This window comes from Sarcophilus harrisii, chromosome 2 (genome assembly GCF_902635505.1).
Source record: "Sarcophilus harrisii chromosome 2, mSarHar1.11, whole genome shotgun sequence".
Lineage (NCBI taxonomy): Eukaryota > Metazoa > Chordata > Mammalia > Dasyuromorphia > Dasyuridae > Sarcophilus > Sarcophilus harrisii.
In genome coordinates this window covers 556,063,023-556,077,817 of record NC_045427.1, presented here as the reverse complement: position 1 = coordinate 556,077,817, position 14,795 = coordinate 556,063,023, and the positions used below count along the sequence as shown (strand labels likewise).

Sequence of the window (14,795 nt, the reverse complement as noted above, 5' to 3'; positions counted from 1 at the left end):
AGGTAATGGGTGGATTTTTTCCCTTTCTACTTTCTACTCATGTTCTATCACTCCAGTACAGTTTTTATTTATTTATTTTTTTATTTCCTGTATTACTATATCAAGGTTCTCTTTTTGGTCACAACTTTTAGGCAATCCAATTATTCTTATAGTTTCTCTTCTTGATCTGTTCTCTAGATCTGTCATTTTTCTTTTAAAGATATTTCACATTTTGTCTTATTTTTTTCATTCTTTATTATGTTTTGTTATTTCATGGTTTCTCATAGCTTAACTGGCTTCCCCTTGCCTGATTCTAATATTCAAAGAATTGTTTTCATCTTTGAGACTCTCTATCTTCTTTTCTAGTTAGTTAACTTTTTCCCCATAATTTTCTTGTTTCTCTTGTTTTTTTTTTTTTTTTTAAGTTTTTCCTTAATATCCTCATTTGGTTTTTAAATTCTTTTTTGAGTTCTATAAATTCTCTGTGCAGGGTGCTATTTCACATTATTCTTTGAGGTAGAAGTTTTTTTTTACTTCATTGTCTTCTGAAGATTAACCCTGGTCTTCCCTGTCCACAGAATATGTTTCTATGGTGGGATTCTTTCTTCTTTTCTGGTTCATTGTTTATTTGTTTTTTAATAAGAGGTATTAGTATAAGCACCTAATCATGGAGTGAGAGAGATGGTGCCTCAAGCTTCCCTTCAGCTTTCCCTTCTGAGCAGAAACCCCAAACCAAGCCCTCCACCCTCCTGCTCATACCTGTAACCAGTAGTGTCCCTGCCTTGTTACTTCTGTACTCACCTGGTGCTGGGTTCCAAATCAGCCAAATTTCATTCAATCTTCTGGCACTCAAATTCCAAATCCACTAACAGTTTGGGAAGTGAAAGTCTCTGTAGTTTCTGCTGAGGCTCCAGCCACACCTAGCTAGCCCAAGGAGTCCCCACTTGATGTTTCTGTGAAGTTAGCCTGGAAGTGTTGGAACCTCATATGGGATAATCCTGATCTGAGGTCTTTCTTCAGATCTTGTTGGGTTGTATCAGGAGGATACCTCTGTTCTGCCCCAAATTTTGATTTTTCACCAGTCTGTGTTTATCCTGAGGCACAAGTTTGCTCTATTTGTGGGGGAAATCTAGAGAGCTTGAAATTTACCAACCTACTCTGCCATCTTCCTAGAATTATCCTCTACTGTAAGTATTCTTGTTCACACTTGTCAGTTTCTTTTTCCTTTGATTTTTTTGGGGGGAATGGGTGGGTGGGTGTAGACCTAGTTATAGTATTGCTGAGTTAAAAAGAATCATAGATTGATTAGCAACCAATTTTGAGGACAGAGTTCCAAATTGCTTTCCAGAAAGACTAGACCAATACATATCTCTACCAACAGTGCATTAATGTGCCTGTTTCCCCTCAGTTCCTCCAACATTTGTCATTTTCTTCCTTCTGTCAACTTTACTAATTTGATGGGTCTGACGTTGACCCTCAAAGGTGCTTTAATTTTCATTTGTCAGATTATTGGTGATTTGAAGCACTTTTTCATGACTGTGGATAGCTTAGATATCTTTCTTAGAAAACTGCCTGTTCACATCTTTTAATCATTTATTCATTGGGAATGCCTCTTCTTCTTATAAATTTAAATCAATTTGTTATCTCTTTTGTAAATGAGCCCTTTATCAGAGAAATGTGATACATTTCTCCCTCCCTTCTCCCTCCCCTCCTCCCCTCTATTCCCCCAGTTAACTGTTTCTATTCTAATTTTAATTTAACTACATTGATTTTGTTTGGGCAAAAATTTAAATTTTGGCATCAAAATTTTGTTTTATTTTCTGTGATTCTCTGACTTGTTTAGTCATGAATTCTTCCTTTATTCATGTATCTCAAAAGCAATTGCATTTCACTACAGTAATTTCTTTATGATACCTCCCTTTATGTTTGGTATTTATCCATTTGGAAGTTATCTTTAATTTCATTTTTGTTTTTGACAGGATAGAAGAGATCAGTAGATGAGAGAAATGCATTAAATTTAGTTTATCTAGATTTTAGCAAAGCATTTGTCAGGCTCCCTTAAGCTTTTCTTATGGAGAAGATGTAGAGATGTAAACTATGCAGTAGTACAGTTAGTTGAATTTTGAATTGGTTAATAGAAAACCCAAGTGGTATCATTAGTGTTTCAGTGTTAACATAGAATATGTTTCTGGACATGTTGTCCAACAGAGTTCCTCTCTTAGCCTCTGTTTCCTAATTTTAATAAGAAGACATTAGACTTGTTGGCCTCTCAGTTAACTAAGAGCTCTTAATCTCTGATCCTGTGATCCCCAGAGTTGTATTCAAATCTTATCTCAGGCATCAATCAACTCTCTGATCAAGTTGCTTAACCTGGAAAGGTTCAGGTTGTTTATCTGTAACATGGGCATTTGTGAGGACAGCCCTTTACAAACTTTAGAATTTCACATAAATGTGAGGGATTACTTATTAGTTTCACATAATTTTCTGAGAAATGTCTATGATTTTTTTTTAAGTTTTGCCTTTTTAAAGTTTACACAGAATGGAGTCTTTATATGGTAGTTTTCATGTTTCTTTAGTTTATACAAGACTATGACAGATGTATCTTTTTAATAATTTTGTTCACTGATTTGTCATATATTAAAATCAAAACCAGTGTAAAGCAGGGAAGGAAAACTTGGATTCCTCTAAGTATTTTTGTGTCTGTAGATACTGCACAAAATCCAAGCAAAGTAAAATTTCCTGTTAATGACAGTATTCTTACATTGGGCCAGCCAATACATTGCCCTGGAGCTCTATAATACCTTCATGTCATAATGTAAAAAAGATTGTTTTAGCCATCTGCGCTGCCAAAAAAATGGATTAAAAAAAAAGCCTTTTGCCCAGACTATGATATAGTTAGATGAGCAACCTGTTAAAGAGAAGAAAGAGAGTAGAGAGTATGCATTTTCATTTGTATGTAAAATTTTGGACAAGTATTATGGATGAACAGTGAACTGGACCTGAAAATTAGTAGGAAATCAAGAGAAAAGCAGGCATTTGGGAAATTTTATACTGCTTTTTAAATAGCTCATTGATGCAAAATCCTCTTTTTAATACCATTTATTCTCTTAGCATATTGCTGAATCACGAAACATAGGATCTTGGAAGAATCAAACTGAAAAGTATCCCAAAGAGCTAAGAAGAATATATATTGCCTAGATAAGTAGTTTAAAAGATATCATTGAGGGCTTTAGCTTTCACATCTGGAAGTACCCTGCCACAGCTAATATTCTGTGGGTTTTATGAGCCTTCATAGATCTATTTAATGAGAAACGGAAGTAGGCTAGTTATGGTGGACAAGACTTCCAGTAGCCTGGGATGGATCCCCTTAGAGGGCATTTAGTAATATAAGCCTGAAAAATGGAGAACATTGTGATCTGCGTTTATGTATTTATCAGCCCTGAGTTGTACTAGCATGATCATGGAGAGCGCTCTGGGCCTGAAGTCAGAAAGATTTTAATTCAAATGTGACTTCAGATACTTACTAGTTCTGTGATCCTGGGCAAGACAGTTAACTGCTGTTGGCCCTAATCCCCTGGAGAAAGAAATGGTAAACTATTCCAGTGTGTATGCCAAGAAAATCCCATATTCAGTATTAGTGGGCTGTGGTCCATAGGATCATTAAGAGTCAGACATGATTGAATAACACCAAAGTGTGTACTATACCCTTTTTGGCCTAATCAGGAGGACAGAAACATTCCCTAGTCCTTAGATCAAAAGATTACCAGAGGAAACAATGAAAGAAAAATTTGCTGAATACCTATTCCCTCTCTTTAAAATGTCCATTCCTCTGGAGGTAAAATTACGTTTTGTTGACAGATAATATGATATAGTAGAACTCTAGATTTAGATATAAGAAAAGCCTGGGTTGGAACCCCACTTCCAGTACTTATTATGGATGTATCCTTTACTCTTTGAGCTTTAATTTCTTTATCTGTAAAACGGAGGTGATAATGATGCCTGTGGTATGTGTTTACTCAGAGAAAGCAGTGTGACACTGGAAAGAGAATTCACCTTGAAGTAAGGAATTCATCAGTCAACAAGCATGTTTAGCATTGGACATGTACTAGTGGTATGACTGTGACTTACCAGACAGAACATACCCATCTGCTTTGATGAAGGAAGTTTGCACACCATGGAGTTTCCCACTCTGATAAAATTACACACCCAAACCTCCTTGCCAAGAAAAAAATTATCTTTCAAGGGTTTTCATGAGGATAATATGTATAAAGCATTTCACAAATCTTAAAGTTACTATTTCAGCTATCATTATTATTATTTGAGTTATGTTTGTAGGCTGAGGACAAAAAGCATGGGAATTTAATTGATCTGATATTGTATTCTAATATAAAGATGTGTATACACACATATATACACAAACAATAGTTAATTATTGTCCCATTGTTGACTACCCCAACAGTCACGTGAGAGTTAGTGCCCATGATCCAAAGAGTGATAGCTTACCTACTCTTTAGGTAAAGCCTATCCTAGGCCACCAAAACTATGACTAGAATCCCCTGAATTGAAATAATTGAAGCAAGTTCCCTGTTCAGCCCTCCAGGGAATTAGGAATTTGAAAACATTTGTATAATTAGCCAGCTAGAACATTTTCTTGTGCTCTTGGCACCGAGAAATAAAAACACAAGCAAGTAAGCAAGTTCTTGCCCCAGAGAAGCTTACATTCTAAATGAAAAAACAGTACTTAAAAGGAGAGTTGGGAAAGAACTGGGAGAGGGTTATCACTAGGAGTCAAGGCAGCCAACCGAAGAGGAGTAAACGAAATCCAGAAAGTTAGTTGGGAGTAAAGTGGAGCTAGGCTGGGACTTTTCCTGAAAGACCAATTGCAAGCCAGGTAGGCAGTCCCCAGTCAAGATGGAGAGTTCTATAGTTCACAAAGTATTTCCACATCCATTATCTCATTTGTATTTCACAATAAACCATGACCGGAAGTCATTAAATAATCTGGCAGAAGTCATGTAGCTAGTTAGTGGCCCAAAAAGGCCTTAAACCCAGATATTCTAATATATGGTTCAGTTAATACTCTTTGCTCCTATAACATACTGCGTCTGAAGGCATATGTCTTCAGAGATCTCAAATTCCCATGGGCTAGCTATCAATAAGCAGCTATTGAGTATACCTTCTGTTAAAGGGAATTTCACAGTGTCATTTATTTATATGGAATGTCAGTTGGTTTATTGAGTGAATTGAATCAATAAGCATTTTATTAAACTTCAGCTTTGTGTTTCTGTTCTAAGTAGGAACCAGATCACGTTATGGTATGGGCATAATTATCTCTATATGCATTCCTTTGCTCATAAATAAGACATCAGTACATACGTTATCAGTCAACAAACAATAATCAAGAGATATTTATTGGGCACCCACTTTTTCTATAGCCCTATGTTTTATTTTGGTGATAAGAACTATGTTTTTGTCTAGTATGTGGGAAATTGGCAAGATTACCATGTGACCTGCTGATATAGCTATCCCCATTCTGTAATAGTGTCCGAGTAGTGACTTAGGAGGAACAGTTTTTTAAGAGAAAATAATATTTCTATCTGTCAAATAAAAGTTTGGAAGTAGTTCTTATACTTACAACCCACAGTATTCTCCCCCAGCAAAAACAGGAATAGAAAAACTCTACCATACCTCTGTCAACAGTCACAGCTCAAGGCTGACCTTGTTGGGGATAGGGGTGGGGCTGTCGCCTTAGGACGGTCCTAGGTTCTGCATGCCCTCAGTGCTGACCTTCTCTGGGAGATTCTGAAAAAAAAATTTGAATAAATAGCTCTTGATCTCAAGAAACTTATGAGTCATTTGGGAAAACTAGATATGGTAGACATAAAAAGATAGCAATGTAATTGGCTTCAAATGAATGACATAGGTAATTCAGTTCAGTAAACACTTACCAGAAGATCTACTATGTGTAAAACATTATGATAGACACAAGGAGAGATAAAAAGAGAAATGAGATAGTTCCTATAAGGAACAAACAACTTATTAGTAAAGATTATGTCTACAGAACTACAAAATAAGTTAGAACATGATATATACTTAGAAGTTTAAAATGCTTTAAAGAGTTCTAAGAGAGCCCATTTTCTAACTGAGGGAATTGGATAACTAAATAGATATCCATAGTGATTTTTTTTCAAAAAATCAATTTATTTTCAATTCTATTTTCTCTCCTTTACTCCTCTTTCATCTCTTAGAAAAGAAAATTAAACCCCATTAAAAGTATGTATAATCAAATAAAACAAATACCCTAGATTAGGAATGTGACTGCTCCCCAAATTCCCAGTATCCTTCTGTATGCACTCTTGAGTTCATTACCTCTCTGTCTGAAGCCTGTTTCTTCAGGAGTCCTTTAAAACTATTGGTTCCATTGTGTTGATCTTTCAAACTTGCCTTTGCCTTTACAGTTACTGTGTTATTGTATTAATTGTTCTGTGTGCTTAATATGTATCATTTTCTGCTCTGCATAGAAAAGAGTAGGTTACTTTTTTTTTTTTTTTTGCTGAAATGGCTATCCAGAATGCCAATTCTCACACCTTTAGTCCTTTTACAGCTTTTGAAGGAAGATATGTGCCTCAGGAGGGGCTCATTATGTCAGCATGTGAGGCACAAATTCTGAGACCTGGTTTAGGCCCATTGTCCTAAACTGCCCTTGCATACTTTGAGACTTCAAAATAGATCACATCCATTTATGCATCTTCTCCAGAGATACAAATTACAATCTAACTATACTCTTTGTGCAACTCTTCTTTGTGGTCCTACCAAATTTTCTCCATGGTAGCCTTTTGATAATGCTGGTAGCCTTCTTCTAGATCTCAACATTAGATGTGGGTACATATGGGTACACTGAGGTTGTCTGTATGTATCCATCACTCTCAGTAAATAGCTAATCTCCTCTTCCAGCCTTATTTTGCTTTTTATACCATTCCCACTAACTAGCTCTTAATTACAACTATTTCTACCCTTTTTTCTGTTCTTTCCAATCTGAAGAATATAATCTTTGCCTGAGAAAACAGAAGCAACATAAGCAGCTCTGCCTTTTCTCCATCAACATTTATCATCATCCCATCTGCCCTGTACAGATGCCTTACTCCAGGGGTCCTCAAACTACGGCCCGCAGGCCAGATGTGGCAGCTGAGGACTATTATTCCCCTCACCCAGGACTATGAAGTTTCTTTATTTAAAGGTCCACAAAACAAAGTTTTTGTTTTTACTATAGTCCGACCCTCCAGCAGCCTGAGGGAAAGTGAACTGGCCCCATATTTTAAAAGTTTGAGGACCCCTGCCTTACTCCTTTGTTGATCCTCCACTTCTCAGAAGAAATTTGTTTTTAAATTCCATTTTTTTTTTTTTTTTTTTTTTTTTTAGTTTAGCTAGCTCAGTCTAAGCTTCAGAATTTGTGACATGATTCTTAAAGGAACATGATATGTTATTTTTATTTATCTACTATTACCTATCCCTGCCTTCATCTTCTATATGTGACTTTTAAAAACTCGTATTGTGTTAAGGACTATGCCTAAATGTGAAGGGGCAGATCAGTTTGCCAGAAAGCCCCCACAGGTGTGAATCATAACACCCCTAAAGGAATTGCAAATCAGCCTTTACTGATGAAGATGTTGCTTGTGAATTGGGAATGAAATAAATTGGAAGGAAGAGGGAAGTCAGAGAACACAACTGCCTCTCAGTCTCCTTGTATCATTATTATCCTCTCACATGAAGGGATCTATTCTGATGAACAGAATTAAATCCCCAGCAGCCACCAACGGATGGCTCCTGTAATACAACAATATTGGTTGGTGATTGCTCTGGGCCACATAAACAACTATCCTTTTTCCTTTCCTCTAGAATTATTTCTCTTTACATCTTCAGAATTTCATTTTTGAGATCTTCTTTTTCCTCCTGGGCTTATTTCTCTGTAGAATTTTAGTTCAAAGGATACTGCTTCTGCTTTCTCTGAATACTAAAAAGTTGTTCTCCCCATATCTCAGGTCATTCCACCCTATTCCTGAATTTCTCTCTTGAAGGTACTGAAGGAATCTGGATGTCTCAGTGAAATCTCATTTATCACAAATTCTAGGAGGAACTAGATGCTCTCCTCCCTACCCTAGCCCAGGCTATTTTTCCCCTTCTTCCATTTTGAATCCATTGCCCATATACAATATATCCCTAAATTATACATACAAATGGTTTAGTTCTATGGTGGCGACCACCCACCCAATTGTATGTCATAGTTTGGACAATAAACATTAATTTGCCTCCTTGATTTTTCTTATGAAGCTAGATAGAATGACCTTTTTTTGAGTTATTACAAATCTCATTTGGAAATTTTGCAGTGTTGTACAGTGCCATCTGCAAACTGGAACATCTGAAGGTTTTCAGTATTGATAGAGAATCACTCTTCTGTTTGTTTGTTTGTTTTTTTCAGATACCCTTTGCTTGTAATAATTACCTTCATCTTCCTTTTTTAAGCTTTGCTATTTGTAATCATTCATCACACAAATGTTGCTTGTTCATCTTCATGAAATCTTGTTTGCTTTTGCTTTATGCATTTACACTTTATTAAAGGAGAATCTTTAGGGTAGCATTTTGCTCTACCAAATCAAATGTTTTTTATAGTTAACAAACAGTAAGCCCAGTGAAATCTTGTATTTTCTTCATATTTCATTCACTTGTGTCAGACACACAAGAGATCTGTGTAAAGATGTCTTTTGTAGCATGTTGTGTTTAAAATCTTACCGGTTTTTTTCTAATTACTTCATACCTTAAAAATGGGATAAAGATTATTCTGTAAAAGTCATATAGAAATTGGAAAGTAGAATAGGTACATAGTTCAGTAGTTATTGATGTTAAATTGTCACCAAAAAAAGCAGGTTGTTATTCCTTCTTTGAAATAATTTATAGTTTATCCTTTACACTCTCAAAATCGTGACACTTTCAAATCTTTGTCTACAAATCATGTTAGCCAGTCAAGGACTAAAGTATTGTTGTTGTTTTTTGGCCGTATCTGACTCTTTATAACACAATTTGGGATTTTCTTGGCAAAGATACTTGAGTGGTTTGCTATTCCTTCTCCAGCTTATTTTACAGGGTTAAGTGACTTGCTTAGGGTCATACAACTAGGAAGTATCTAAGGCCAGAGTTGAATTCAAGTCTTTCTGACTCGAGGTTTAGCATTCTATCCACTATTGTACCACCCATCTGAAATATGTCTTGGTTAGAGAAAATGATTTGAAAAAACTGCTGAATTTTTGGTTTTGAATATCTAATGCTGATCACAATGCTGGCAATATAATAAGTGTTTAATAAATGTTTGTTGTTTGAGTATATAGAACTTGAAAAAATATTTTCTGTTTCATTTATTGTTTTCATAGAGTCATTAATTGCTTTTCAGTGATCTGGCTTAACTGGGTACCTTACAGTGCTTTTTAACAAATTTATCTATTTCTTAATACTGAACCATATCATCTGACTTTTGGGGGGAAAGAGTGCTTTTTTGTGTATTGCTGACTTAATTGGAGCCTTTATGAAGTATTTTGAAGAACATCTATACTTCTGCAACAGAAGGAAGGAAAGTCTTTTTTATAAATTCTAAAACGATACTGTAATTATCAAGTGTCTCATGAAATTTTTGTTGTGGCTTTTGAACGTGTAATAAAACCAACTCACCAACACCTTTAAAATCATCACATTTAGAATTATCATCAATAATATAAAATATGTGATTCTTAATATTCTGTATTCCTGCTCTTCCACTGTTCTGTTATTGGTGTTGCAATAATGCACAAGACAACTGGTAATATATATTTTTTGGTCTTATGTGTTGCTATAATCAAGGAATTAATCACTCTCGACTCTATATTCCTCAACAAATACTTATAGAGTGCCTACTCCAATTCATTTCATTTGATAAAGTGCTGAACTATGAGTTAGGAAGATCTGTGATCAAATCCCGCTCTAGGCTCTTGCTAATAAAATGGGAATCATAATAACACTTACCTCTCAGGGTTTTTGGGAAACAAAATGCTAAGCTATTTGCAAACCTTAAAGTGATATGCACATATATATTCATTTATATATATATATATAATTCATAAAATTACTACTACTATACGAAGACTGCCACTATTACTACAACCAATAACACAATTACAACAATAGCTACTATTACAAAGCTTGTGATTATTATGATATGCTTTGGAGACCCAGCTCTTTTGTTTGGCAAAGGAGATAAGCTATTCACACAAATCACTGTGTATGAGGTGTCATGTTATAAGCATGACTTGTGCAGAAGGCACACAAAACATAGTGGAGACAAAGCCAGAGAGACAGTTTCTAGCTAGAATAATCAAGACCAGAGCAGACCACAAGCTCATTGTCTTATAGTATTTTCCAGATGCCTGTTCCCCAACTCCCCATGTGGAGACACTTCCTAAGTTGCTTCTGCAAAAAACACAGGATTACGTGTAGAGAGCTAAGAAATAAAAACTGTGGCCTACTGATGACCATGTTTGATATTCTAATTTTATTGTAAATATGGCTAGTGATTGGAAACTGGAAACTTGGTGCTTTATTTGGGGGATGGAAAAGAAGAGGGATTCAGTGAAGTTCTGCACCTCTTCTTTTCTCTACTTCAACTGCTATTGTCTTTGCTGTCTAGGTGCATTCACTGTGGAGTTGTCTTTGTGACCTTAGCCTTGCTAAAGAGGCACATCCAAGAGCGGCACTGCCAGGTTTTCCACAAGTGTGCATTTTGCCCTATGGCCTTCAAATCCGCTAGTGGCACTGCTGCTCACAGTGCTGCCCAGCACCCTACCCAGCCACACAAAGCCTCTCAGTAAGTGCCTTTCCTTGGTGGGTGGAGTGGGGAGAAAGAGGATGGCCAGGGGATCAGTCTAGTGGGAAATATCTAGAACCTTGGGAGATCATGGGAGAACTGACTTAGGGTCCAGGAGCATTTGCAGGTATGAAAAAGAATTTAAGAGGGAAGGGCTTTTTTAATCCCCAATTGTGCTAGAGATTCTTCTCATCTGGCCTTGAGATACCTCATACTAAATTCTCCTAGCAGCTGTTGTGCAATCCTTTCTTTGCAATAAGTAGTTTGTGCTTTGTGCCTCTAGGGCCTCTCAGGATGCTGCAATCCTTTATGTGGAGATATATAATCCTCCTGGTTCTGTTCTCATTTCCCTAGACTGATCTATAAGTGTTCTTGTGAAACTGTCTTCAACAAAAAGAAGCTGATGCAGCAGCACTTTTATCAGAACACCAACAAATTGATGGTAGGAGTTTTCAAGTGCCCAGAGTGTCAGCTTGTGTTCATACAGAAGCAGCTGCTGATGCAACATGTCAAGGTGGGTCGGGAGACCTGGGTGGGGAGGTTTTTAGAGAACCAGTGCCAGCCCACATCCATCTTCTTGCTCAGTCAGTAATCACCCTTCCCATCCCTAGAGTGTCCATGGTGTCCCACGAAATGTGGAAGAACTGCCCAGCCTGCGGTCTACAACTGATACCCGCTCTGGCCATCCAGGCCCTGGGACCCCTGCTGAGCCATCAGCCACTAGTACTGCTGGGCAAAGCAGTGTTCAGACCTCAGTCTGCTGGGATAGGTCTGGGGAACGCCGTGCTGAAACCCAGAACAAGGCTGAGACGAAGCCCAAATTGAGGAGCACTGGCTGGACCTGCCCAGAATGCCGTGAGTGGCTTCCTGATCGTGAAAGCTATGTGTCTCATATGAAGAAGAGCCATGGCCGGGTAAGTGTTGTGTAGTGAGGTTTGGGGACCTTGGGAAGTACGGGGAGGGAGGTATGTGATCAGGTCCCATCTCTACTGAGCTGCATAGCAGCAGACAGGCCTGAGTTCCTTTAAAGAACTCCCCTTTAAAGGGAGCCAAACATTCTGTCCTATTGGTTCTTGAGCTCCTTTGGTACTATGAGGTCCCCAGGAGAGTCAAAGGGATACTGATGCCCAGATTCAAGCCCTGATTACCAGGTCACCCAGTCTGGAATTTTAGCATTTCATTTTTGTTTAGTAAAAGCTTTTTCCAGTTTTTCAGAGTGTCAACTTCATGTCCCATCAGTGAATCCTCTTCTTCTGGGTTGGGTTAGATCCTCAGATATATCAAGGTCTTAGAATAGTGGGGCCACTGGGTCTAGAAAAAAACATACTCTTCCTCTTCCCCTCTTCCTTTTGAAAACAATCTTTCTCAGCTCTCTGGGGTCTGATACTTTGTGTCCTGTTGACTCTCTTCAGATAGTGAAGCGCTTTCCGTGTCGGCAGTGTGAGTGCTCCTTCCATACTGCCATTAACCTTCGACGACATAGCCGAAACAACCATGATACAACCAAGAAGGTTTATACTTGTTGGTGAGTTCCCTTTTAGGTAGCTCCTGGCTAGAGGCCACAGTTAGAGGATTCTAGGAGTTGAAAGCAATTATGTTGGCGGCATATGGGAGAGATCTCAGTGGTTCAGGGCACCTTAGAAAGGGAAAAGAAGAAACCCACTGACCAACCCGTGGAAGATAGTAGTTCATTGCTGTTCTTTTCCCCAGTCTGCTCCACAGCTCCTAAGCTTTAGAAATAAAGCATTTTCATTAAAACCTGCTTCTGGGACTTGGATGCTGGTTCTTTTTTTTTTTTTTTTTTTTTTTTAATAGCTTTTAATTTTCAAAACATATACATGGGTAATTTTTCCATCACTGACCCTTGAGAAGCCTTCTGCTTCAACTTTTCCCCTCCTTCCCCCCACCCCTCCCCTGGATGGCAGACAGTCCAATATATGTTAAATATGTTAAAGTATATGTTAAATACAATATATGTATATATATTCATAGTTATCTTGCTGCGCAAGAAAAATCGAATTTAGAAGGTAAAAATAACCTGGGAAGGAAAATAAAAATGCAAGCAGACAATAACAAAAGAAGTGGAAATGCTATGTTGTGGTCCACACTCATTTTTTATAGTTCTTTTGCTGGCTGTAGCTGGTTCTCTTCATTGCTGAACAATTGGAACTGATTTGGATCATCTCATTTTGAAGAGAGCCACGTCCATTGGATGCTAGTTCTTATGAAATCCCTTGCCCATTTAAAATGACACACGAATACCATTGGCTCTCCTTTTCAGCTCCCTTTGGGTTCTAGAGACTCTGATTCTCCTTCTCTCCTGGCCTTGTTTTTGAAGGTATTGCACAGAGGACAGGCCCAGCTTCCCTCAGCTCTCCCTGCTGGAGAACCATGTCAGCCTTATGCATGGCATCAAAAATATAGACTTGAGCCAGACGTCCAAAGCCAGACCTCCTGCTGGAGAGTCCCCCCAGGTGAGTTTCCCTTATGATGACAGCTTCCTGGATGGAATGTGTGTGCCCAGACCTTTTCTGTAGAGGCAAATGAAGAGTGTTGGGAGCTGTGGGTTGTAAGTAGCCTTTAAAGCCACAGAGGCAGAACAGGAGCTTCACACGCGGTGTTACCACCTTGTGGAAGTGGAGGTGGGAGGCGTAGAGAGTCAAGGAATAAAGAGAAGCCAGATTTTGTTTTGTGCCTCGGTTCTCTTTAGGCACAATAGCCCCCTAGTCTGTATTGACTACCACAACTGCTTCTTCTCCTCTCCTGCTATCCCCACCACACACACAAAACATATGGGGCCTTGTTTACTGAAGGAGGCTGCACAGGTAGGAGGGACAGTCTGCAAGGCCTTGAGAGTTGTATAGCGTTCTCTAATTCTGGAGGTCATCACGTGGGCCTGGCTTAGGCAAGAATTCATTCTGTGTCCTCAGAAGGACTATCAGTGGTAGCAGGTTATGTCACAGTGACTTCCTCTCTTTTTTAGATGAAAGATCTGAAGAGACTGGCTGCTGAAGTTGAAGGTGCCCCAGGCTCCACCAACGGAGCAGCTGTCCCCACCACCAAAAGACTCAAGGCCCTATTCCAGTGTGCGAAGTGCAGCTTTGCCACAGACTCGGGGCCAGAGTTTCAGAGCCACATACCTCAGCACCAGGCAGACAGCTCCACGGTCCAGTGTCTGCTCTGTGGCTTGTGTTACACCTCAGTGAGCTCCCTCAACCGACACCTCTTCATTGTTCACAAAGTGAGAGACCCGGAGGAGGCAGAAGAGGTGGATCGAGAAGGTCTTGGGGAAGGAGCTCCTCTGGAGACAAATGAGAATGGGTGTGAGGACTATCATGGGGAGCCTGCCTTGGCTGGATTGGAGGAAAGCCAATGGAAGACGGGCCAGACCTCCAAGGAGGACTGTGAGCAGGACACAGCGGGCCATCTACAGGCCACTCAGGACCAGAATAGCCACATGACATCTCCTTGGCTGTAACAAGTGGTTTTGAAATGTGGGAGGGGAAAGGAGGGCCATGCTGCCCTAATATCTGCCTTGTGGAGAAGAGGGAATAAAAAAAAAAGCTGTGCCCCATTTTTTTGTGTGTGTGTGAGTACGTGTGTGTACACGTATGTGTGTGCGTGTGTGCACATGCCGGCCTTCAAAGCAGGCTCTGTTCTGATCTGGAGAACGGGTCCCTTAGACCCCCATGGCAGTTAAGAGGTAACTCCTCTGAGCTGCACGTGGGCCGGGCCCCCAGTTAATTCCCCTGCTGCACTTCCTCTCTCTGAGAGTTCTTCTGAGACCTAGGATGTCATGCTCTTAGTCCTGATGCCTTTTCTGCCTCATCTTCTCCTGCCCTCGGTTCATGTGGTTTGGAGAAGTGGTGTGTGGTGAGAATACTGGCTGGAATTAGGAAAATTTGGGTTTCAATTCCAGCAGCAGTGAGTG

At 39.0% G+C, this 14,795-nt stretch overlaps 1 protein-coding gene across 2 annotated transcripts in view; it reads left to right on the top strand.

The window, feature by feature from the left end:
- The window catches only part of ZNF592 (zinc finger protein 592), a 65,008-nt gene extending 50,573 nt beyond the window's left edge, over nucleotides 1-14,435 (top strand). Inside the window, exons 3-8 of one of the 2 annotated variants that reach the window (XM_031955694.1) lie at nucleotides 10,688-10,864; nucleotides 11,219-11,378; nucleotides 11,476-11,778; nucleotides 12,277-12,389; nucleotides 13,203-13,338; nucleotides 13,848-14,435. In XM_031955694.1, coding sequence (XP_031811554.1) covers nucleotides 10,688-10,864; nucleotides 11,219-11,378; nucleotides 11,476-11,778; nucleotides 12,277-12,389; nucleotides 13,203-13,338; nucleotides 13,848-14,342 — 1,384 coding nt within the window. In that variant the 3' untranslated portion in view covers nucleotides 14,343-14,435. The remainder of the gene's footprint in view (nucleotides 1-10,687; nucleotides 10,865-11,218; nucleotides 11,379-11,475; nucleotides 11,779-12,276; nucleotides 12,390-13,202; nucleotides 13,339-13,847) is intronic. The other variant, XM_031955693.1, reaches the window with a different exon arrangement.
- Nucleotides 14,436-14,795: the final 360 nt, after the last annotated feature.